Raw genomic sequence first — 26880 nt, forward strand, 5'->3', positions numbered from 1 at the left:
AGCAAAACAAGGATAATGGAATGTAGTCGAATTAAGTCGGGTGATGCTGAGGGAATTAGATTAGGAAATGAGACACTTAAAGTAGTAAAGGAGTTTTGCTATTTGGGGAGCAAAATAACTGATGATGGTCGAAGTAGAGAGGATGTAAAATGTAGACTGGCAATGGCAAGCAAAGCGTTTCTGAAGAAGAGAAATTTGTTAACATCGAGTATAGATTTAAGTGTCAGGAAGTCTTTTCTGAAAGTATTTGCATGGAGTGTATCCATGTATGGAAGTGAAACATGGACGATAAGTAGTTTAAACAAGAAGAGAATAGAAGCTTTCGAAATGTGGTGCTACAGAAGAATGTTGAAGATTAGATGGGTAGATCACATAACTAATGAGGAGGTATTGAATAGAATTGGGGAGAAAAGGAGTTTGTGGCACAACTTACCTAGAAGAAGGGTTCGGTTGGTAGGACATGTTCTGAGGCATCAAGGGGCAGCGTGGAGGGTAAAAATCGTAGAGGGAGACCAAGAGATGAACACACTAAGCAGATTCAGAAGGATGTAGGCTGCAGTAGGTACTGGGAGATGAAAAAGCTTGCACAGAATAGAGTAGCATGGAGAGCTGCATCAAACCAGTCTCAGGACTGAAGACCACAACAACAACAACATCTGTTGTACTTAAATATTAGTACTACACTGCAGCACCGTCAAAGACAATGTCATTTTAATCAGGTGACACATAGCTCATCATTGTAGGAGTATATGATAGCAAATTCAGACCAAATGAAACTCACATATCACAGTATAGGTGCCCAACACATCTAGCACCCTCCCATCCACCCTCCTCATCCCCCTCCCCTTCTCCACCCGCCCTCTGACGCAGGCGTTTGTTTTGTATGCAAAGGAACCTAAAAGTGCAGGATGGCGCTCTACGATAGATTGTCGCAAGCAATTGAGCCCTTTGTTGCGATACTTCTTGCAGGCGGTGGAGAACGAGTACGTTCCCCTTCATCATGTCCCATATGTTTTATATTGTCGGGAGAACTGGTGATCTCTACATCTACATCTACATCCGTACTCCGCATGCCACTCGACGGCTTGTGGCGGAGGGTACCTCGAGTACTTCTTTCGGTTCTCCCCTCTATTCAAGTCTCTTATTGTTCGTGGAAAGAAAGATTGTCGGTATGCCTCTGTGTGGGCTCTAATCTCTCTGATTTTATCCTCATGGTCTCTTCGCGAGGTATACGTAGGAGGGAGCAATATACTGCTTGACTCCTCGATGAAGGTATGTTCTCGAAACTTCAACAAAAGTCCATACCGAGCTACTCAGCGTCTCTCTTGCAGAGTGATCCACTGGAGTTTATCATATCCGTAACGCTTTCGCGATCACCAAATGATCCCGTAACGAAGCGCGCTGCTCTCCGTTGGATCTTCTCTTTAAGGAAGGAGAAGCACACACTAAGCAGTCGCATTAGTTTTTATTACTCTTGCGTATCTTAATTTATGGTATAACTATCTTCAACGCATTTGAGGAACAACCCAACAAACTCGCTGCCTCGAATGTGCTGGATTGTAACTCAAATGCACTGAAGATGGCTATTTAAATCTAGATACGCAAGATTAATAAAAACTAATGGGACTGCGACCGATTGCTGCGTGCCTCTCCATCCTTACAGTCTACGATCACCGTTGTAAAAAAGTTCCTTTTGGAATCAAAGTTGATTACGGCCCGTTTAAGCCAGATTGTGCAGCGCTGTCGTAACGAAACGGTCGTCGTGCTTTTCACATTGATTTCTGCGGTTATTTGATACAGCATTGCTTGTCTGTTATCACTGACAACTCTAAGTAAATGCTGCTGCTCTTGGTCCTTAAGTGAACGCTGTCAGCCACTGCGTTCTCTCTGGTGAGTGCTAATGTCAAGATTTGGTATTCTCGGCACACTTTTGACGCTGTGGATCTCAGAACATTGAAATCGTAAAATATTTCCGAAATGGAATTTCCCATGCGTCTGGTTCTAACTAACATTCCGCGTTCAAAGTATATTAATTCCCGTTGTGCGGACATAATCACGTCGGAAACTCTTTCACATGAATCATCTGAGTACAAAAGAAAGCTCCGGCAGTACACTGTACTTTTATACCTTGTCTACGCAATACTTCCGCCATCTGCGTGTGGGCATGTCGCTGTCCCACGAGACACCTCAGTGTTCATCCTGCTTCATTTGTAGGATGTTTGTTTCATTGTGATGAGCTTACATTTCTGCACAGTGGCCAAGCAACGTGTGGATTAGAAGCTGTTAAAATACTAATTACTAAAATGTTAATAACTGAATAAAGTGAAATACCAAACATAACTTGGTGAAAAGGTGCTGTAATAATAAACATTACTTTATTGTAATGAACGCTTAAGCATAAGCGAAGCGAGCAAGAAATAATATAGTAGGATATACAAAAGTGTTAAACGAGAATTAACTAATGTACATGTAACAGGAAACAACACTACCTTCTATAGAAGATGGTAAGTAAGAGCAACTGTGCTGAAATTGTAAAGTATAGTGCGCCGTGGATTCCTGTATTTCATTGTGTAACGTTAAGAGTATGTGCGCGAGTTATTCGTCCATCTGGAGTTGGTACTGGGGAGAACTTAATTTGCTTGCTTGGCTGACTGCGAGTCAGCGGGACGAGAACGTCGTGCGGCCGCTTCATGCGAACTGAGGTGCAGACACGAGGACCGTGTGGACGGACATGGGTAAATCCTAGTACTGGGAAAGTTTCAGCTTAAGAGGACAGAAAATGCTCCCAGAAATGGCGGTGTGTCAGATAAGCTTAAATCTGACTTCTTACAGCTCTCCAAGAATCTACACTGAAGCGCCAAAGAAACTGATGTAAGCATTCTTATTCAAATACAGAGAGAACAGGTACAATACGACGCTGCGGTCGGCAACGCCTATGTAAGACAACAAGTGTCTCGGGCAGTTGTTAGATCGGTTACTGCTGCTACAATGGCAGGTTATCAACATTTAAGTGAGTTTGAACGTGATGTTACAGTCGGCGCACGAGCGATGCGACACAACATCTTCGAGGTGGCGATAAAATGGGGATTTTCCTGTATGACCATTTCACGAGTGTACCGTGAATATCAGGAACCCGGTGAAACATCAAATCTCCGACTTCGCTGCTGCTGGAAGAAGATCCTGCAAGAACGGGACGAAGACTAAAGAGAATCGTTCAACGTGACAGAAGTGCAAGCCTTCCGAAAATTGCTGCAGATTTCAATGCCGGACCATCAACAAGCATGCGAACCATTCAACGAAACATCAGCGATATGGGCTTTCGGAGCCGAAGGCCTACTCGCGTACCTTTCATGACTGCACAACACAAAGCGTTAAGCCTGGGTCCGTAAACACTGACATTGGACTGTTAATGCTTGGAAACATGTTGCATTGTCGGACGAGTGTCGTTTCAAATTGTGTCAAGCGGATGGACGAGTACGGATATGGAGACAACCTCATGAATCCATGGACCCTGCATGTCAGCAGGGGACTGTTCAAGCTGGTGGAGGCTCTGTAATGGTGTGGGGCGTGTGAAGTTGGAGTGATATGGGTCCCCCGACACATCTAGATACGACTCTGACAGTTTACACGTACGTAAGCACCCTGTCTGATCACCTTCATCCATTCATTCCCTTTGTGCATTTCGACGGACTTGCGCAATTCCAGCAGGACAATGCGACACCCCACACGTCCAGAATTGCTACAGAGTGGCTCCAGGAACACTCTTCTCAGTTTAAACACTTCAACTGGTCACCAACTCACCAGACATGAACATTAATGAACATATTTGGGATCATTTACAACGTGCTGTTGAGAAGGCATCTCTACCCCCCTTGTACTCTTACGGATTTATGGACAGGCCTTCAGGATTCATGGTGTCAGTTCCCTCCCGCACTACTTCAGACATTATTCGAGTCCATACCACGTCATGATGCGGCATTTCTGCGTGCTCGCGGAGGCCTGCACGATATTCGGTAGGTGTCCAGTTTCTTTGGCTCTTCAGCGTATAATAATTCACAGTCGAGTCAAAGCTGATCTGAATACGTCTGCAACTTCAGAAAAACGAGGGGCATAGAATGACGAAACAGTATTTCAGTATCTTTAAAACTACAGAACTTAATATTTTACAGAAAATAAACAGTTTCACAAAGAACTTCTGAATTAAAAACTTTTACACACTTCATGAGATTTCGACATATGATATATCAAATGATAGCATTGCAATATAGCTATCATCTTTGAAAAAATACGTATCTGCGTCTATTTAATTTTTTATGTTTTTTATATCTCTTCATTATGCAACTGTTTTTCAGAACATTGTATTCTCTACAGTCACATTGCAACTGAATACAGCGCAGATATCTGACATTACCTCATACTTGTGTATTTATTTAATGAACTGTTTTGTATTTTGCCAGTAACTTTATTTAAATATTAATTAAAATTGATAATAAAGATCATGGTAACTTAAGAAGTGGTCAGTCACGTGTGTTAGCTGACGCTATCTTTGTAAAAGAGTGCCAAAAGGCGCTTCTGACAAGCAGGCCTAAATGGTTGTTTAAACTGTATCTGACGACAATCTGTTGTCATTTATCTTGAGCAAGAAAACTGAATTATTTATTTATGGAGAACGCTTCATTTCCATTTATTGTGAATGATCTGAGTGAGACCAAATGTTTATAACATGTAATTTAATACTGTTGTACTGATTAGATTTGTTCAGGAACTGGTCAAGTTGAGTCAAATCATGTCTGTAGAACTTAAGGACGATGTAGTTTTGATTGAGATGGCCTTCATTCAGTGGAAAAGCAGACAGTAGTGGAAAACTACGTGAGTCAAGTGGAGACTGGGACTTTTAACTTCTGAAAGGACCCTCATACTTCGAGAGGTCTAAATGTGCTCCAGAGTAGGACCTTTTCCGTTAGTACGGAACCGAGGGTAGACTGTGTATGAGTTACTTTTCTTTGTATTTCGCGTGATAATTTGTAACTCATCATGTTGAACTCTGAACTGCTTTGAGCCGGTGCGTATTAGTTTTCGCATGTCTTTCACAACAGTTTGCTTTGGGGATTTTGCTACCATTCCCATAACGCTTTCAGCATAACATTACTGCATTTGACGAGGGCATTTTCTGTTTGTATTTTAACTGAATGTCGTAGAACCACTTCCCTTTACTGTCGTCTACGTCAGTTACAGGCGCTAGAACAGAACATTTGTTATTGGACTATTCGTTTAACTTCTATTTTGCATTTCTGCGTATTTTATTACTCGTAATTCTAGCCAATGCACAGACTATTTGACTGCAGAATCTCAACGAAAGGTTGTTATTTGCAGCGAATTAGCTGCGGAGCATAAAGCAGACGTGTGCGACTCGAGCCTGCGAGATATCAAGCTATTCCTTTTAAAGAGAGCCATACGGGTACCTAATGTACGAGTAATCACAGGTAAAGACACAATTGGTTTTCTCATATGGGATTACGTTTAGAAGAGCAACTTGCGAGGTTCCGGGGCTAGCAGTGTATTTAACACTAAATTCTTCTAGAATCTTCATATGGAAATGATGCTCTAAGCCCCCCCTTTTCTAACTCCGACTTTTGCTGTTGCACGTGGAAGAAGAAACGCGAACTGACTGTAATCGAGCCTGCAAGTGGAGTAGAAAAGAGTTTGGCACCTGCAATAATTTAATTTGATAGAAATTAATTTGATAAACGAAAGTTTCATTAATGTAGTGAGAAATGAAAGGGTTGCTTTACCGATCCACAGAATGAAAGTTCTATCCAAAATAACAATTTGATTTATTATGACTAAACTTGAAATAATAAACAAGACACATGAAATGCTTACAATATGTCAATTTGGATACTCAAATAAATGCTGTGAAGGTGAAGTTGTCCATAAACTAGCTTGTGCCGTTTATGACCAAGTGGTATGTGGAGCCAATTTTTTGCAACTCAAATCTTAAGAGAAACACCCAGCCAACCCAACATTAATTGCTGCTACAGTAGAGAGAATTCAGACAATGAACATCCAAGACAGAACCACATAAGAAAAGATGGGAACAGGCGCGCTCTGCTGTGCTCTGATTATCACAAAGCAAAATTCCCTAATCTGCCGGTGCTGCGGACATACATTACCAAGCTGTCTTCTTAACTGCAAGGACACGATCTGGCGTACCGGAAGCGATGGGTGGTTGCTTCGACGTCCCATTGTGGTGATGATAATGTCGCGATTATATCCCAAAACAAATTATCCTGGTCTGGTTGTTCCAGACTAAAGACTTCCTATCAATATAAATGCGCCTCTGAGGGAGATGAAGAAGGCCTGCCACACAATCACTGACGATACAGTGATTGATTTTAACAAGCAAAGTCACACAGTAACTCCGATACAGTCAGCTTTAGCCAAAACTGCTCAAGACAGACAACACAGGCCGCTTGTACGCAGAACGCTCAATTGCCAACTGTACTCGGAAAGTTACGTTGAAGTCGAAACTTCAGCAACTTCGTCGAACAGTTACAATTAAATGAAAGTATATTAGTCAGCCAAAGGAAGGCAGGCTGTCCAGAGCAGCGAGAGCTCATTCTTGTAACTTACTCCGACCAAGGGCGAGAGCCGACTCCTTCAAGAGCACCCATACAAGCCGAACACAGAAAATTCCCGCCCCCACGACAGTGGCCATGGTTAAACGTTCCAATCAGCAACTCTAAAACCGGCGGCAAATTCCACTCTCTTGTCGACACACTACTATTCCACCAATGGAGATACTTGGCGCCAATTTCTGCGCCGCTTTTGCTACGTCACGGAGCTATCCCGTGAGCAACCCAATCACAGTTATGATTTTGCTGAAAACGCGGGAATTCGCCCGCCAAGACTGCCTGGGAACACAAGTCATTCCCATGCCTCGCTGGTAGCCCGCCAGAAAGTGTTTTCACAAAGTTTCTGCGGAGTAACGGAATCTCTAGCCCAGCCGCTCCGTCAGGCCCCTGTGGGCGTGTCGCCCCCGCTCTCATGACAATGTTGGCGTCTGAAAAGCATTCACTCGTCTCCCTCACACCTGTCGGCTTAACCCTTTCAAGACCAGCAGAACCCGCCTGTCACCGGACCAGTGACCAGAGATGCTGCGTGGGAAGTCCGTGTGTGAAGAAATAGCAACATTTCACAGTATGCAATTAGAGGGGAAAATCGAATTACTCAGAGTAAGACAGAAATATGAGAGGGGGCTCCGGACGCCTCTCAAACTCAGCAGCAGAAAATCGTTAGGTAATGTCGCAATTGTGATGATTTATATGTTTCTTACATGTCTAAAGGACGTTTTCAGTTTTGACAGTTACTGCTAAAAGAATAAAAGATTTTTTTTCTGAAAGTCTGTAAGTGGCAGCGATCTGAGTAGGAATCTCCGCAGGCGTGCGCGCGGCGTGTAGCGGACACGGATAACAAACCGGCGCAGCCCTCCTCTCCCCTCCCCCCATGACGGTATACGCGGCAGGCGGAGCGGCCGGGGAGTTGACAAAGCACTGATAGAGCCTTTCTCCCCTGCCGCACATCTCCCCCACCCCTGGCGATTGTGAATTATTTGAAGTATAGAGCGGCAGTACATATTTCCGCCGGCTCCCCGCGCCCCGTGCCCCCCGCTGGTAGCGGATGTCAGTGATTACGCGGCGTGCAGTGACATCTGTTAATGACTGGCTGTAATTAATCGGAACGCTGCCGCGGGGCCGGGACTGCCCGCTGCTGGTATCGAGCGCGCGTATTGATGGCCGTGCGAGAGGGGCGCTCACCGTAACAGCGCCCGGTTCGACTCCCGCGCGGGTCCTGCACTCTTCAGCTGAAACGATGTCGACTGATCTGCTTTAAAGCTGAAACTAGCACACCGAAAATATGATTTCAATAGCAACGTACGTCGCGTAATCACAAAGTTTTAATTATCCCCTCGAAAACTTAAACCTACGTAATGTATTTTGTTTGTTCCCAGATGCGTGGCTCCAGTCCTGGTACACATTGCATTCTTCGGGTTACAGAGGAACAACGATGTAAGAGCGCATGCTGAGTTGGTGAAAGGAGGAGGAGGATATTAGTGTTTAACGTCCCGTCGACAACGAGGTCATTAGAGACGGAGCGCAAGCTCGGGTGAGGGAAGGATGGGGAAGGGAATCGGCCGTGCCCTTTCAGAGGAACCATCCCGGCATTTGCCTGAAGCGATTTAGGGAAATCACGGAAAACCTAAATCAGGATGGCCGGAGACGGGATTGAACCGTCGTCCTCCCGAATGCAAGTCCAGTGTGCTAACCACTGCGCCACCTCGCTCGGTGGTGAAAGTATAAGGCAACGAAGTACCATCATACGCATGACACATGAAGCATTGGTTAGGTGGCGCAGGTGCTTCCAGAGTGTAGTCATCCGAGTGTGAATGACGAAGAACGAAGAGGCGTACTATATCTCTGTGAAGAACCGTGAATCACAAGGGAAGTAGAGGCCTTAATGTTCGAAAAACGACGTATTGCAATCAAGAGAATAGAGGTTCAAATGGTTCAAATGGCTCTCAGCACTATGGGACTTAACTGCTGAGGTGATCAGTCCCCTGGAACTTAGAACTACTTAAACCTAACTAACCTAAGGACATCACACACATCCATGCCCGAGACAGGATTCAAACCTGCGACCGTAGCGGTCGCGTGCTTCCAGACTGTAGCGCCTAGAACGGCTCGGTCACTTCGGCCCGCCGAGAATGGAGGAAAAAGTGAAAAATCAATCACTGACAACTGTCCAAATAAATTGATGGGAGAAAAGTCGCAACACCAAGAAGGAGTTGTGCGACATAAGCGAAAGTTGGTAGCTGATAAAGAGGATGTCAATTCAGATTTCGTCCAAGTCGCATAAAAGTTGTGCTAGTAGCACCACTACGAGGATGCTAATCAGGTTTGCTTTAAATAGACGCTGTAACGGTCGTTGTATTGTATTGTATTTTAACCGGGGACCTAGAAACGACGGAGAGGCTGCGTCCCCGCCGCAGCCGCAGTGGTCAACAACCCCACGACGACTACCGCAGTCCACTTCGCCCCTCCGCCGCCCCACACTGAACCCAGGGTTAACGTGCGGTTCGGCCCCGGTGCACCCCCCAGGGAACGTCTCACACCAGACGAGTGTAACCCCTATGTTTGCGTGGTAGAGTAATGGTGGTGTACACGTACGTGGAGAACTTGTTTGCGCAGCAATCGCCGACATAGTGTAACTGAAGCGGAATAAGGGGAACCAGCCCGCATTCGCCGAGGCAGATGGAAAACCGCCTAAAAACCATCCACAGACTGGCCAGTTCACCGGACCTCGACACAAATCCGCCGGGCGGGTTCGTGCCGGGGACCAGGCGCTCCTTTCCGCCCGGAAAGCCGTGCGTTAGACCGCACGGCCAACGGGGCGGGCCACGCAACGGTCTTTAGTGTTAGTGTTAGTTACCTTTGAAACTGGACATGGTGAGTTGATGTTAGTCAAGAATGCCTTTAAGGTCAGAAAGACTACGAGAAGGTGGATGTTCGTTCCGCGATATTGCACAAAGACTTGGCAGGAATGCAGCCGCTGTACCTGACTGCTGGCAACGATGGTCACGAGAATGTTCAGTCGGAAGAAGACCGGCTCCGGACGTTCACGTGGCACTACCGAGAAGGAAGACTACAGTGTCCGTCTTGTGACTCTGGCGTATCGTACTGCATCTACAGCAGCAATTTGAGCAGCAGTTCACACCACAATAGCTCAACAAAATGCTACTTCAAGGACAGCTCCGTGCCAGACACCCGGTAGGGTGCACACCACCCATCCCAAACCACCGGAATTTGCCACCTCAGGGGAGTCAAGCGAGGGCAGGATGGAGGTCTGATATGTTTTCTGATGAAAGCTCGTTCCGGCTCGGTGACAGTGATGGCCATGCGTTGGTTACAAGGAGGCCAGTTAAGGGCCTGCAGCCAACCTATCTCTTTGCTAGACACACTGGACCTACATCTGGAGTTATGGTCTGGGGTATGATTTCGTATGATAGCAGGAGCGCTCTCGTGGTTACCAACGTACTCTGCTTTCAAAATTGTACTACAATCTGGTGATTCGAATAGCTGTGCTGCCATTCGTGAACAGCATTCCAGAGGGTGTTTCCCAACAAGATAACGCTCGCCCACATATCGATCTTGTAACCCAACTGCACAGTGTCTACATGTTGCCTCGGTCTGATCATGTGTCTCCAATGGAGCACATATGTGGCCGAGCGGTTCTAGGCGCTCCAGTCTGGAACCGCGCGACCGCTACGATCGCAGGTTCGAATCCTGCCTCGGGCATGGATGTGTGTGATGTCCTTAGGTTAGTTAGGTTTAAGTACTTCTAAGTTCTAGGGGACTGATGACCTCAGATGTTAAGTCCCAAAGTGCCCAGAGCCATTTGAACCATTTTAGAGCACATATGAGACATCATCGGACGTCATCCACAAACACCGTTAACCGTTCCTGTATTGACCGACCAAGTATAACAGACGTGGAACTCCATCCCAGAAGATGACATCCGGCACCTGTACAAAAAAAATGCATGCACGTTTGCATCCTTATATTCAGCATACTGTCGATCACACCAGTATTTAATATACCAGCATTTCACATTTGCAATGACTTCCCTCGCGCTTACATTAACTTGATATCTTACAGTGTTAATCACTTAAATATGTCACACAGTACATGTATTCCCCAAATTTCATTACTATACATTTATTATTTTTTGTTGTTGCTAATTTTTCCAAAGTGCACTTGCATGATATTTTGAACGTGAGAATGGCATTCGTGTGGAGAAGGATATGGGTAAGGAAGAGATTAGAGTCAAAATAATACGGAAATATACTGCAAATGTTGTAGCAACTATTTTTCCTAATACGGCTTCATCAACCTCAAAAGCGAGCCGTCTTGATAATTTAGAAGGAAAAAACGAGTGGAAGCCCACCATCATTCAATACAGGACTCACTAAGGCGTATGAAAAACTTACGCTTCTTTTCTGAAATAAATAAAGGGAGCAGAAAGGGGGAGGGGTAGTTGGGAAATCATACCTCCAAGTCGCATAGGACACTACAGTGTTGCAATGGCGAAAGTCGAAAATTTGTGTCGGTTGAGGACTCGAACCCAGATGCTCAGTTTCACTAGAACGGTTGCCTTAACCGTCTTTTTTAATTCATTTTTTTGCTTTTATTCTTTCTTTTACATTGTTTTTTTCTTTTTAAAATTTATTTATTTGTTCGTATTTCCAAATTTATTAGGGCCACAGTCAGCTGCGCGTTGGAGGATACAAGGCAGGAGTCGAATCTCGAGGCATGGCCACGAAGCCTCCCACCTCCCACCGCTGAGCTGCACCCTCACACTGCTCATATTAATTTTACTTATTTATTTAATTTTTGGACCGATTGCCTTTGTAGTCTAGTCGTTTCAACCCCCACAAACCAACCAACCATTTTTTTTGTGTACATTTTTACAGTGGAAAAACAAATTAACACTAGTCCACCAATCCAATACCCTGGAAATCCCGCAAGGTGATACAGGATGGCAGGCGGTCCGAATCCAAGGTGTAGGCACGTTTTGCTCTCTATCGGGCGGGCACTTGCCACGCCGGGAACACGCGAACTTGGTGGAGGGATGGTAAAAACGCTGTTAACATAACTGGGAAAATACGCGCGTTAACGGAACTGCGCGAAATCTCCGCATGTGCAGTTTACAAGTTTTGTCAAAAATCAAGGCTCGAGTGATGAGCATTTCCATACAAACACGCCAAAGTACAGCCCTTTATCCAGGGAACCGCCAGAGACTTTGTTCCAGGAAAAATATTCCACCACTGGGTAAAGAAACCACTCTGAGTGTGGATGAATAACATGCGGCGGCACTCGTAGAAAACACGCGACCATTTGTCGTCCCAACCACAACGGCTACACGGTTGAATCGCTGGTGGTCCCTGTCGACTCTACGACAGACGCCAATTTTGTGGCGTGGAGCCGCTGATTATTTGGACACTGCCCACAGGTGGCATAAAATAACAAGTCGATCTGATATGCGTCGGAAAGAAGCTGTTACGAATGTGCCGCCAAATCACAGTCCACTGCAACAATGGAAGCTTGTTTTCTATAACGTTACAGGCGACATTACGCAGGGAAAGGACGTAGAAAAATCCTTCTCTCGCGAACGGTGCGTTCGTGGGAATTCGGCGCGAGTATAGGCTACCTGAGTGCCAAAAAAAAAGGCCGCGATGAATGCAAACGCAGACCTGATGCTACCGACCGGTACCGATAGGAAGAGGGATAGTGGAACAAGGACGGCAAGCAAATGGTGCGTAATGGAGGCTTCGACACTGGGCTATTGTTTGTGCATCGTGGCCATATAAAGTGGTGCCGAACGCTATCGGACGTTCGTTAGAGCAAGCCATCTTACACGTGGAGGGCGAGTAAGAGTGTCACAGCGTACCGTGAAGATGATCCAGCCGTCAGAAAACACGTGAATGCCGCTTGAATACAACGTCCTATCGTAATCGGCTGCGGTAAAACCTGCGCAATATGAACCTTTCTGGATGCGAAAAAGGGATCCAGGTAGGCTACACCCTGCAAAGGATAGAGGCGGCGTAGGAAACTTCGGCTGATTATCATACAGGTAATTCTCAAAACAAGACGAAAGTTAACCGCCGCCGTACGGCGCGTTGACGACGTAATGGTCAACCCTAAGATAGTGGAGACGCTGGACACGGGGCAGGAGCGACAGATCTTCCATGTCTCGGACATCCGGTCTCATACCACACCACATTGCAGCATCCCTAATTTCTTGACTCCCGTAGGTGTCCGAATGATTCGCACCGAAAAACTTCTCATAGAACCGTCGCTAACTTTATATCAGAAACTTGGCGCTCAGACGCAAGCGCAAGGCAGCCGCTACTAACCGCCCTCTGTCGTGTTCAGCGCCCTCTTCGAACATTGAAACACACATATGGTGAGCAGGCGCTTGACTAGAAGTGATAACATCCGCTTGCCCTCTGTCGGATAGCGGACTCGCGGAGTTAAAATTCTAATGTCAAATAGATATAATTAAGTCACTAGACGTGTCGCTCGGCACGAAATGTTTTCTTTTCAAAGATATCAAAGAAATTACAGAGTCCCAAGCATTATACAGTGGAAAGCCTCGATAATGATTGATAAGATCTTCCGCCAAACATATTTCTACAGATTCCTTAAGGGAATCAGGAAGTGAAAATCTGTCGAAATGACGACTTTTATTTTCTTAACTTACACCCCAGTTCTTCCTGAACCAAAATACACTACTGGCCACTAAAATTGCTACACCAAGAAGAAATGCAGACGATAAACGGATATTCATTTGACAAATATATTATACTAGAACTGACATGTGATTACATTTTCACGCAATTAGGGTGCATAGATCCTGAGAAATCAGTACCCAGAACAATCACCTCTGGCCGTGATAACGGCCTTGATACGCATGGGCATTGCGTCAAACAGAGCTTGGATGGCGTGTACAGGTACAGCTGCCCATGCAGCTTCAAAACGATACCACAGTTCATCAAGAGTAGTGACTGGCGTATTGTGACGAGCCAGTTGCTCGGCCACCATTGACCAGACGTTTTCAATTGGTGAGTGATCTGGAGAATGTGCTGGCCAGGGCAGCAGTCGAACATTTTCTGTATCCAGAAAGGCCCGTACATGACCTGCATTATCCTAATGAAATGTAGGGTTTCGCAGGGATCGAATGAAGGGTAGAGCCACGGGTCGTAACACATCTGAAATGTAACGTCCACTGTTCAAAGTGCCGTTAATGCGATTCGTGCACCCAGGTTTGTCGTCGAGTACATCATCGCAGGCGCTCCTGTCTGTGATGCAGCGTCAAGAGTAACCGCAGCCATGGTCTCCGAGCTGATAGTCCATGCTTCTGCAAACGTCATCGAACTGTTCGTGCCGATGGTTGTTGTCTTGCAAACGTCCCAATCTGCTGACTCAGGGATCGAGACGTGGCTGCACGATCCGTTACAGCCATGCGGATAAGATGGCCTCATCTCGACTACTAGTGACACGAGGCTGTTGGGATCCATCACGGCGTTCCGTATTACCCTCCTGAACTCATCGATTCCATATTCTGCTAACAGTCATTGGATATCGACCAATGCGAGCAACAATGTCGCGATACGATTAACCGCAATCGCGATAGGCTACAATCCGACCTTTATCAAAGTCGGAAACGTGATGGTACGCATTTCTCCTCCTTACACGTGGCATGACAACAACGTTTCACCAGGCAACGCCGGTCAACTGCTGTTTGTGTATGAGAAATCGGTTGGAAACTTTCCTCATGTCAGCACGTTGTAGGTGTCGCCACCGGCGCCAGCATTGCGTGAATGCTCTGAAAAGCTAATCATTTGCATATCACAGCATGTTCTTCCTGTCGGTTAAATTTCGCGTCTGTAGCACGTCATCTTCGTGGTGTAGTAATTTTAATGGCCAGTAGTGTATCTATGGTGCATGTTAATAGGAAAGAAAAAGTATTTTTTAAACCACGACGCGCCCACTTCTGTCTGCTTTCAATCGAGCTGTGTCTATACCGGCTGCAACAGACTTTCTTTGTCTTCATTCTATTTATTATTTGTCCAGTGCTTTGCAAGTTGGTCAGCCTGGTGGTAAGCGAGTATAGGTAATAGCTGAACATCAGTTCAGCATTCTCTTTCGTTTTTACTCGTCATAATGATTTGAAACTATACTAGATTTTATTAAGTAATCTTACGTATTTACAGTTATATTTTATCCATGAAGATCGTAGATATGGGAAGAATAAGGAACTTCAACAGCAGGAATAAGTTTGAATGTAACAGTGACCCCTGTCATTCTCTTTGTCCAAAGCGCCATGAGTTGTGGTGTAAGTGTCAGAGAGCTAGAACAACTGGTGATGAATGTAGACATAACCATCCCCGTCCAATGTCAATAGTAGTTGTTATAAAAACTATCTATGAAGTTTTGCTATCAAAAGCTTGTTTGTTAAATGTATCCCTGGGAGAATTCAAAGTTGCGACGGAAGTTTCAATAAATTACGTGTGAGAACGCTTGCCTAAAACAGTATTTTTGGGCCTCAGATCCCCAATAACTGATATCTTAATGCAACACTGTGTTACATTGACGAGTAAGCCAGCAGGCTGGAAGATTTCAGCGATATGGACACAGAGCCTGAATCAACACAAAGAATGCGCTCCTGTCAACTGGATAAAAGTACTCTACAATGACAAAAGAGGCCAGAATTCAAAAGAGGATCTCCAAACAAAAGCTGCAGAATACCGAAATCCGCAACGTTGACAGCTATGGACCTGAAGACTTTTAACTTTGAATGTAGGATGAAAAGATTGTATCAACATCTTTAAATGCATTATCCTGAGAGATACAATTTTCTCTGAAACTAATTCTTCCATATCAATAAAACTTGGTACAGAGATTAATTACACGACTTTCATTAAAATTTACTAAACTTGTGGCAGTCGAATAAAAGGTTTGAGAAATATTTAGAGGTTATTTGTTTTAGACGCATATTTTTTAGGTCACATGCTTTTTTGGAATTTCTACTGCGATAACAATGCTAAGCAATACATTTTAAAATATGACAAGTGTGTTTAAGATTTAGTTTGATGTGAACAACAAGTTCCTGTGAAAAGTACACAATCGTTAGTATGTTCACCCGTAGGATATTCACTCACGACCAGGTTCAGATGGTTCAAATGGCTCTGAGCACTATGGGACTTAACATCTGAGGTCATCAGTCCCCTAAAACTTAGAACTACTGAAATCTAACTAACCTAAGGACATCACACACATCTATGCCCGAGGCAGGATTCGAACCTGCGACCGTAGCGGTCACGGGGTTCCAGACTGAAGCGCCTAGATCCGCTCGGCCACAGCGGCCGGCTCACGACCAGGTCCTCTTAATAGAACGATCTCGTCGAGTCCAAGGTTTCCATGGCAGAATGATCCATAGATCATGTGGAGATGGAATTCTCATCTATGGTTGACTTATTGGGCTGTGAAAGCCGAGTGTGCCAATCATGTTCAGTGCATCTTTCACGCGCTGAGCATGTTGTCTGATCTTGCCACACTGATAAGGTATTCTATGATTACAGCTTTTCGCAGTCCCAGGTCGCCCTTTACCGAACAGAGAAGAGACAAGTCTTTGCAGACGGTCGGAAGATTACTTTAACAAAATGTTTCCTTAGGTTTCTGCCTAATTTCGGAGAAATATTGTCAAGGTATGGGAGGAACGCCATAGCCCATTTTGACCTTGCAAGTAGTAACGTTTCTTCCTCCTTAAATCTGTGTTAGCGTCTGCCTGTGAGCAAGCGTCTTCGCTCCAATTTTTGGTATAAAGTCAGCGACGTGCAATAAGAACCTGAAGTCTAAAACACTCACCTGAAGGTGGCTGAATGATTGTCAGCCGAAATATCATGACAAAATGTCAGCGTCATCCGGTTACAATCGCGAAATTTAATGAAATACTCTTTACGCTGGGAAATCTTCGAAAATCACAATACGTACGTGCATCTGACGCTTACACGTCAGATGCAACTCGACCAGGTATCGAGTTCGGACGAATGCAGTGTCATAATGCAGTTATTTTCATGTTGTTCGTATTAAGCTATAAGCGGATATTCCCCAAACAGTAATGCGATCGCTGTTTTGGCGTCGGATGTGATTACAGAGCAAACAGATTTGCCCGAAGCGATAACTGTACATAACATAATATGACAAACTGACGTAATAAATACAACAATGTGTTTCACATTGTGTGAATTAGGTTGATTAAACTTTTTGTGGCTCTATAAACGAATCATTTGCGTCGTAACTATCGTGCTAAGATAGAGAATGCCAGTAACAAAGAATTTTGTTCCCATCCCTCACTTTCCTAAATTTCTATTAGATTACTCGCTGAGAGGGAAGGACAGGGTTTAACGCATGGCCTACATTATAAAGCAATTCGCCTCAAGAATGAGAATTAATATCTGCTCTGCAAATACATTCGCTGGAAATTTTGTAGGTTAAATTAGAAGCATCCTAAATTTCGCTTTCGGGATAGGAATTTCAGCTACGCTTCTTTCCATTTGGAGTCCAGCGACTAGCCAATCCGTCACCTTGTTCGTTCATACTGAAGTTCTCATGCCAGTCGGAAGACGCTACAGTATTTTTCGGTCACTATCTTCCACAACACACTCGTCGGAACAACCTGAGTGTAATTAACCTCACTGTTGACTATAAAGCAAAATAAAGAAACTAAAACTTTTTGACATCTAAAAAATGTTTAGTTTCTGTTGTGAAAGTTTTTATTCGTCAGTGCACAAACCGATAACGTCATACGAGTAGAAATACTACAACAGAGCAACCACTGTATCATCTGAACGCCGAAGTTTGATATGCTATTTGAGAGTTCGGGAAGCACGTAACTTTAATTTCTATCGTCTGGAACATAACATTTGCTGGCAAGACGTTTATTTTACATTTATTGTGCTCGGTTTCTCCGAGCCACCGCTCTGGCTTGACATATTAGTGTTTGTTTTCAACCCTCTTATAATTCTGAAATTCTCTCCAACATCTACGACACATAGTTTCGTTCATTAGGACGGGAGATTGGGGTTGAAACTCTCGTCAACGATGAGATCACTAGAGACATAACAAGAGTTCAACTGGAAAAGGATGTGGCAGGAAATCGGACGTAGCCTTTTACAGGAACAAGTCTAGCATTCAGTTTAAAAAAAAAATAGCTGCGAGTGGGTCTCTTGCTTACGATGTACTGGCCAGTGCGCCATCTGGACGCAGTGCTTGTCATAGCTGCATGGACTACCCTAGCACGCATCACATCAGACTCAAATTCGCAGCTTATACCACACAATACGATATAAACAATGCCCACTCGCAGTTAATGTCTTTAATTCATCTGTGTCCTGATTCGTAGTGGCTGAAGGGTCAATATGGTATCTGTCCTTCCGGACATGTCCGAAAGAACAGACATCACATATATAATCACGGCGATGACGGTGAATGATCAGCGCAGATGCACACCAAGGTCGGACTGTCACCGGAATCAGCAAGATGCTGCGAGTAATGAGGCTAAGGAACATGGGCAGTACCTCAGTAGTGAGTGGTATAAGTTGAGAATTTGGGTCTGAGGGGAGGCGTGCAAGTGTAGGTTGTGTGGTTGTGCTGACCTCTGTGTCCAGAGGGCGTAATGGTCAGCGCATCTGCCTAGTAATCAGAAGACCCAGGTTCGAATCCTAGCCCAGCACAAATTTTCAACCTGCCTCATTGATATAAATCAATGCCCACTGACAGCTAATGTCTTTAATTGATTTGTGTCTTAATTCATAGTGGCTGCAGGATCAACATGGTGTCTGTTCTTTCGGTGTTGTTTCGGACATTTCCGAAAGAACAGACACGTCATATTGAAAAAAAAATTGGGCTAAACACGCAAAATCTCAAAGTATGGCCGGACGGGAATCTAAACACAATTTCCTCGCAAATGCGGGTCCAATGCCTTAAGCACTGAGCCAACTTGTTCAGTAATACCGTAAATATTTCATTGGAACATTTATGATTTTGTACTGACTTCGACAGAACATTAATGTTAGCTTTCAGTACCATAACAATTATTTTTGTTTTAAGTTCATTGCCATGCACCACAAAATATGTCTAGCGTAATTGATTAGTTTCGACCATGTCAGTCATCTTCAGATCCTGCAATCAACATGCTGTAACATTTTGTTCGCCCACATTCATGCGATGTCGCCATGAACGAGTGAATTGTGGGCAGCGCTCTCATCGTTGGGTTTGAGGATGGCCAGCGAATTCGAAAATTGTTCCTAGATATCCCATTAAAAAAATAATCGAGGAAACAGTACAGTTGGAAGAAGTATTACTAAGGATATATTTTACGTGGCAGTGGAAGACACATTATTTTGATAAATCACTTGCTTCCAGAGGCAATAGTGCTACAGTTGCCAGCTTAGACAAGAAGAAGGTATTTGACAGACATTATATTGCCCTACTAGACAATGCTGTTCATTTAATGCTGGAGGTACGATGTGTTCGAACCTTTTTCGAAAAGGAAGATGGCAGTCCCGTCGATGACGAGGTTATTACATACAGAACCTTATTTGAAAGCGGTGTTAATCCGAACGACAGGCTCCGTAGGTTAAAGTAAAGAAAGACTTGTGTTGGAGAAGCAGTGAAATATATAAACGTCTGTTTTAGCAATTTATTCGTAACATAACACATTTTAAGCCTGTCTCTGACTCTATGACAGCTAGAATATGGTCGCGTACCTTATATTGATAGGGTGGAGGGTTGAATTTTAGTTCCAGACGTATCACTTTGTGATTAGCAGACAAGTGTAAATCAACTTCGTTAGTAGGGAACTATGTCTGTTATATATTTTCATTCTGTCGAGGTGGTGCAGTGGTAAGAAACTGGGCTAGCATCTGGGAGAATGGAGGTTCAGAAATCGATCCGGTCATCCGGATTTAAGTGTTCGTGATCTCCCTCAATCACATAAAGTAAAATTCTGCGAGATTTCCTTTGAAAAAGACATGGCCACTTTCCTTCACCTTCCTGCCTGCAGTCTGAGCTTGTGCTAATGACATCTTTTTCTATGGGAGGTGATATTTTCATTGAATGTTGGCAGATACATATCAACAACCATAGGCTATGAAAACCTCTATCATTGTTGTGGGTTTCCATTGTCACATATCATCATCAGCCAAAGGTAGTCTTTTAATCAATCTATGTGGACACATGTAGAGTGTTTTTAAAGTCTTTGTATCAAACGTGTAGGGGTGGTAGATCACGTCATGAGAAACAACTTTTATTACAGAAAAAATGTCCACAGATGCTTCCCGTTGACGCTTGTCATGGTCTCGCAGTGGTTATGCCCTTGAGAGGTGACAGCATGTTCACATTCTGCCACATACCCTGCCACGTGGGTATGCAGTGTGTGTTGCCCATCATTCAGTCATCTGCTCCGCGTGAAAGGGGGGTAGACCGAGCCAGTTAAAGTTCTTGATTCTCTTCTGAAATATCGTTCTTCGCTTAGTGACATCCTTTCTCAAAGTTTTACTGTCTAAAATGACTCATCAACTTACTACAGTAGATAGCATGCAGCACACCTGGTCAGTTGACCCTGCTGGTTCGTCCCAGGAATGGCGAATACTAAAGGATGCCCAGCGTCACCGGGAACTGTCGGCGAACACTTTTCTTTAGTGAAAGTTGTTTCCTATGACGTGATCTGTCACCCCTAGATGTTTGATGCACAGACATTGAAATACAATGTGTACATTAAGTCGAATTCCGCTCCATATAACGTCAAAGATGCATGTTTATTATCAGAATTTAAAACATAAATTTTCTCCTTACATATTGGATTTTTATGGTTTTTATACATCTGGTGATGCCCGATAACCTGAAAACAGTTATCTTATAATTTAGATCCTACCACGATTGAAGAAGATTATTAACGACTGAAGGAATGTTATTAAAATAGTGTTCACCGCCTCTAGCTAAATTTCAGAACAACAATGCATCATACGTCGCGTAGTATCGCCTTTCAGCTAATACTTCACTCTGCAGTGGAGTACATACAGTTATGGAAATTCAGCAAGATTTCAAACTGTATGCCGGGCTGCATCGGGACTCAAACCCGGATCGTTACCTTCAGCAGTCAGTGCTCATTACCAGGAGAACTACTAGGCGTTCCGCACAGCCAACCGTTCACGTTCACTTCCTTAGAATGGATCTCTACGGAGCACGCAAACGGCACTTGTGAGGTGTCATATGAACTGTAACAGATGTGCAGTTGTTGTCACTCAGTTACATGAAATTAGATAAAGTGTTTTGACAGTAAGAATAATCGTAACATATAGCAGTAGCTGCTGGTAACAGAACCACTTCGTGTGGGCCCTCACACTGAATTCAGTGCTATGTAAAGTTAATCACTCTGTAGTGTTCATCTGTAAGTATCTTTATTAGTGGTGTTCACTTGTGTCAATCTGTTCACCACAGGCTTCTACCGCACCGTGATTTCTGACAATAATAGTGTATCAAGCTGAGACAGACATCTTTAGAAAAGCTGAACAGATTTTGATCTTCAGCTATATTTAAAGTTTCTGGGGCGTGTATTACAAGACTGGGGGCGAATTTTTAAACTCTCGAGAATAAACAAATCAAAGCTTATGGACGGTGGCAAGAAAAATCATAAATTCGAGGTGGTAAACGAAAAAATTAGTTTGCGGTAGTCGTGTTTGCAATTACTAAGTCCCGTGTTGTCGCAAGCTGCCTGCGAGGGGTCAGCGCTGCTTCATTCACCTTCTTAGTGTTCATGGCTTCCCCTAATGGCCTTAGCCTATTGAACCGTGCTGCAGGCTCTTCAAGAGAACGTTGTTAAGCACACAAGCGTTTTATCCACCTCGAGCCGAGTTGTGCCTTTTCAAACTTACTTGGCGATACATAAGAAAAGCTGTGTGCATATGTTTCAGTTTATGCAGAAAGCAAAATTAGGTTCACAGTTGCAACAAATAGGAAAACTGTAGAGGACGTAATAAATTTTAAATATCTAAGATGCAGTATTCTACGAGTACATGAAAAAGCAAGACAGAGAAGGTTAACTTAATGAATGATACTATTAGACGAACCTTACGAAGAAAGTAAGGAAAAACTTCAGAGATTTTAGAGAATGCTCCTACTGTCACGAATTACACAAGAAAAATCTAAATTACAACAAAGGAAGGTAAACTGAGAATGCAGAGTGCGGAAAGCGAAATATAGAAATAGAAGCAAAATTAGTATTAACGTATCTAAATGCAGAATCAGTAATAGTAATCTCACATCTCAATAAGGTGTATATTTTTTTCTTCGAGTAATCAGTCTTTTGAGTACTCTGATGCGGCCCGCCTCTAATCCGTCTCCTTCATCCCGGTGTAGCAGTTACAATCAAGGTCCTCAATTACTTGTTGGAAATTTTGCAGTCTCTATCTTCCTCTACAGCTTTTACCCTCTACAGCTGCTATTGGTTATGATGCAGGTTACATTTGAGGTGTTAACACATGTCCTCTCATCTTGTCCCTTCTTCTTGTCAGTGTTTCCATACGTTCCTTTCTTCACCGATTCTGCGGAGAACCTCCTTATCCTAAACTTGTCAGTCCACCTTAATTTTCAACGTGCTTCTGTAGCACCACGTCTCAAACGCTTAGTCTCTTCTTATCCGGTTTTTCCACGGTCCATAATTCACTCCCATACAATGCTGTGATACAATTGCACATTCTCAGAAATATATTCCTCAATTTAATGTCCATGTTTGATAGAAATGGACTGCTTTTGTCAAGGAATGCCCTCACTGCATTTACTAGTCTGCTTTCCAAATCCTTCTTGCTTCGTCATGTGTTATTTTGCTTCCAAGTTATCAGAATGTCATCACTTCGTCTACTTCCGTTACAACAATTCTAATGTTATGTTTTATTGCTAGTCTCAGTTCTGCTACTTCTCATTACTTTAATCTTTCCTCGGTTTACTCTCAATGCACAATGTGTCCGCATTAAATTATTCATCCCATCCAGCACGTCCTGTAATTAGCTTTCAGTTTCACTGAGGATAGCAGCGTCGTATTTCCCATTTTCCCCTATGCTCACACCTATTTTCTTGAGAATTTCTAACATTGTCCATCCTTTTACATTCTCGAATGCATTTTCTAAGTCGACAAATCTGCTGAAGGGGTCCTGATTTTTCTGAAGCCTTGCTACAATTATCAATTGCAAAGTCAGTACTGCGTCTCTGGTGCCTTCAGCTTCCCGAAAGCTAAGCCGATCGTAGGGGTGTCAGGTCCTTAATTTTCTTTTCCATTCTTCTGCATATTACTCTTGTCAGCAACTTGGGTGCATGAGCTGTTCGTAACGCGATAGCTCTCTCCCATTGCTGTCTTCGGGTTTACGTGAATCATATTTTTCCGAAAGTTTAATGGTATGTCTCCAGTCTCACTGTTCCTACAAACCATCTTGAATAGTCATTAGGTTACCACTTTCCTCAACGATTTTAGAAATCCGTACCATCTTATTTTATCATAAGTCTTCCAGAGCTCTGTTAAACTCTAATACTGAACCCCATACGTCTTTCATATCGATTTCCATTTTTTTCTTCTTATCTCGTAATCCGACGAGTCATCCCCCTTGTATGGGCCTTAAATGTTCGCTTTCCAACTATCCACACTCTCCTATGCCTTAACAACGGAATACCCATTGAATTCTTAATACAGACGCCTTTGCTTTTAGTTGTTTCACCGGAGGTTGTTTCGATCAATCTGTGCGCTGAATCAGTCTTTCCGACGACCATTATTTTTTTATCTAAGTCCTCCCATCTCAGTTTGGGTCTCCTTTGGTTCTTCTTTCGGTAAAAGAAAACGAAGGAGAAACGTAGGTGACCCAAACAAGATGGAAGAACTCAAACTAGTCTCTGTAAGAAAAGGTAACTGGCAAAAGCCCAATATTAACAGAAGGTGATGATCATGATATCAACTTCAGATGTATAAAGACTTCGCAGTGGATGTTTCCATGCTGTTACTGCTTTAATGTCTGATCAGAGAAAGTATCGATCTCTCTCTGGACATAAATAAAAATAACACTGAAAACGATATTTGCTGGCGTGTGCCATTAACTCAGTACACTGGCATTCTAGCTAATTAGAAAAGAATAGCTGTTATAGTGGTCATTACTCATTGGCCGTTCTGATTTACATTGCTTAACGTGTCATATGCATTTACATTAGGCGATCTAATGGAGATCGGGTGATGCGTCGTCCGAATTCCACTCAGAGTGTATTTTATTTTTTTCAGGTAACGTCTATCTTAAAGACTGGAAGTCTAGTTTTGAGGACTCGGAAAGTAGTGCTTAAAGCTTTGTGAAAGAATGGGAACTGGGGAGGGGCAGAGAGGTGTTGCTGTTTTCATTGGTGTGAAAAGTTGGAATGTCAGGACACACACACACACACACACACACTCACACGTGTATATATTTCCTAATTCTTCCACTTAAGTCCTCAAATAAGCTTAAGCTTTCTGTACAGTACAATAGTAAAGCCATGATCCAAAAAGCGACATTCAGGATACTTGATAATTGTCAACAACAAGAAATCATGACGTGTACCTAAAATTTCCTAATAATGAAATTAGTTTGCATTGAAATTTATAATTTCTTCTTTATTTATGCATTACGAATTTTTTTCGTTGTTGCTGACTTGAACAACGTATGCAGAAATGCGAAGATTAGAGTAGAATACTCAGTTAGGACTCATATGAAATACCGAAACTTGTTGTTTCGTATGTGTTCGTCATCTGTAAAGGAAAAATTTAAAGTTTTTCTTTGACCAACTTCGCAACTCGATTCGCAAAGCTGAATGGATTCTACTATAAATACACATACCGCATAAAAAGAAGTGGATAAATCTAGCAATATACAGTACTGAGAGTGCAACAAGGGGTCCCTTAGCAAAAGCTGATCATACTAACCACTACAATAAGAAAACAATTACGCAGCTCTATTAGATTTTAAGTACTTGCCGTAACTCCAAAAGTTCTTTTCAAGCGCACCAGCGACTGAAACAAAAGTATTACACAATAGCATTCAAGAGTTCCTCAGACACTTGTATAAAACAGAGAAATAATTTTAAAAATTCCGATACATAGACATATTCCTCAAGCACAGTGAAACTGATAGATGTTAATCGTTTATTCTGTATTCTTGTATTCTCAACACAGAAAATAAGATTCGTTTCGTGCAGTACGTTCGCTGGTGTTCAGTAGGGACTTTACAACGTAGCCAGTCACACCGTATTAGGCATCTGTTTTGGCTTTGAAGTGGCTTGTAGCAAACTTTTGAAAAAACGTAGATTCTACAGATATGCGAATAAATATTGGTCAGTTATGAAATCAAGTGTTCAGCAGATGCTGCTGTTGTTCGCAGAAGTTTCTTCGGATGTCAATGTTACCACTTAAACGTGCCATGAAAAATGTTCGCAGATTCTCAGGGCATTTAGCTACCCACTGGAGACGTGAGAAATTGTTCAAAATTTTGACCATCACAATCACTGAAGAATGTAGAACGACGCGCCATCGACTGTCTTCTACGCAAAGGAATTCTACGAGTTTGGCGTAATACTTCCGCAGATGCAACAATCCTAGCAGTCGGGTCCATGTGACTATCGATGGAAGTCTCGAAAGTAAGGGACTGGACGATTTTGTTTTCATACAAGACACGAGACACATACCATCGAAATTTGCACTGTCTGTACACTATTTTCAGTGCAATAAGGACACAAATCTGAATGGAGCAAGAAACCAAACAAAATGCAATAACTCTGTTACGAGCTGCCGGGGACTGTAGGTCCCTCATACCAAAATACCCAGAAGTAGTGCCTGAACAATTTCGAAAGTTTCTGTGCAGGGTTCTGGTTCACCCTGTATGATCCTTTACGTGGTCTAGTCTTACTATTCCTAGGCGAAATATACGATGGTAGTGGTATGAAGGTGGCACAGTCCTCTTATAAGTGGTATTCTGACATGAAAATTCTAGCACGGGAGAATCAGTAGCGGACTACATCAAACCACTCACAAGATTTGTGAAATCCTAGTAATTCGAGTCTGAATTCGTTCGATGTCTATTGCGATGTCTACTTTATAAGATCTCCAACCACTAGAAAAATTCGAACTGACCACACTAACCTCTTTTCCTCCTTTTCCTTTACAGATGCACTGCACAATCCCAGAAGCTTTTGAGCGATTTTAAATCATCCATTTCCATTCCCTAAGCTTGATTTTACATGACCTTCCATTTCACATCGCTGCTTAGTACTACCCCTAAACATGTATTCGATGTGACATGCTCAAGATGTTCCCCACTAATCTATTAATCTGATTCCATTTGATTCTTTCTCTCTGTTACTAGCATTGACTTACATTTACCTATATTTAAAGAGAGCAGTCTCGTAGTACACAAAGTAGCAATTTTATTCAAATCTCTCTGCGAATCCATGGATCTCTCTGCGAGTCCATGCTGTCATCCAACTGAGATTCTTTTCTGTACAAACAGCATTGCCAGCGAACAATTTTACAGTGGTACTGATCTTACCTGAATAATCGTTTATTTATAGTGAGAAAAATAATAAATAACTCTGAGCAGTATGGGACTCAACTGCTGAGGTCATAAGTCCCCTAGAACGTAGAACTACTTAAACCTAACTAACATAAGGACATCACACACATCCATGCCTGAGGCAGGATTCGAACCTGCGACCGTAGCGGTCGCGCGGTTCGAGACTGTAGCGCCTAGAACCGCTCAGCCACTCCGACCGGCTTTATAGTGAGAACTTCTTCGGGGTCCACCCGATGTTTCTATCGTTTCTGTTGAACATTCACCGTCCAATATAACGTACTGGACTCTATTAACCCAAAATTCGTCGAGCTATGACTTGGGTCCACTCATTCCCAATATAACGTACTGGACTCTATTAACCCAAAATTCGTCGAGCTATGACTTGGGTCCACTCATTCAAGAGACACTGAACTTGAATCACGAAGTTTGTTTCAAAATTGTTTACATTTTCGTATGAGTCTCCCATTGACACTCTTGTCTTCTGTGGTGATAATTACTGTGTTGCCTCATACAACTGAGATTTCCCGGGTTCCCGGGTTCGATTCCCGGCGGGGTCAGGGATTTTCTCTGCCTCGTGATGGCTGGGTGTCGTGTGCTGTCCTTAGGTTAGTTAGGTTTAAGTAGTT

At 43.3% G+C, this 26880-nt stretch overlaps 1 protein-coding gene across 1 annotated transcript in view; it reads right to left on the minus strand.

Annotated features, from left to right (window-relative positions):
• Positions 1-26880, minus strand: part of LOC126234888 (protein lozenge-like) — a gene marked incomplete at its 3' end in the record, with an annotated part of 759148 nt that overhangs the window by 417428 nt on the left and 314840 nt on the right. Inside the window, exon 3 of the mRNA XM_049943628.1 lies at positions 24664-24699. Coding sequence (XP_049799585.1) covers positions 24664-24699 — 36 coding nt within the window. The remainder of the gene's footprint in view (positions 1-24663; positions 24700-26880) is intronic.

This window comes from Schistocerca nitens, chromosome 2 (assembly GCF_023898315.1).
Source record: "Schistocerca nitens isolate TAMUIC-IGC-003100 chromosome 2, iqSchNite1.1, whole genome shotgun sequence".
Lineage (NCBI taxonomy): Eukaryota > Metazoa > Arthropoda > Insecta > Orthoptera > Acrididae > Schistocerca > Schistocerca nitens.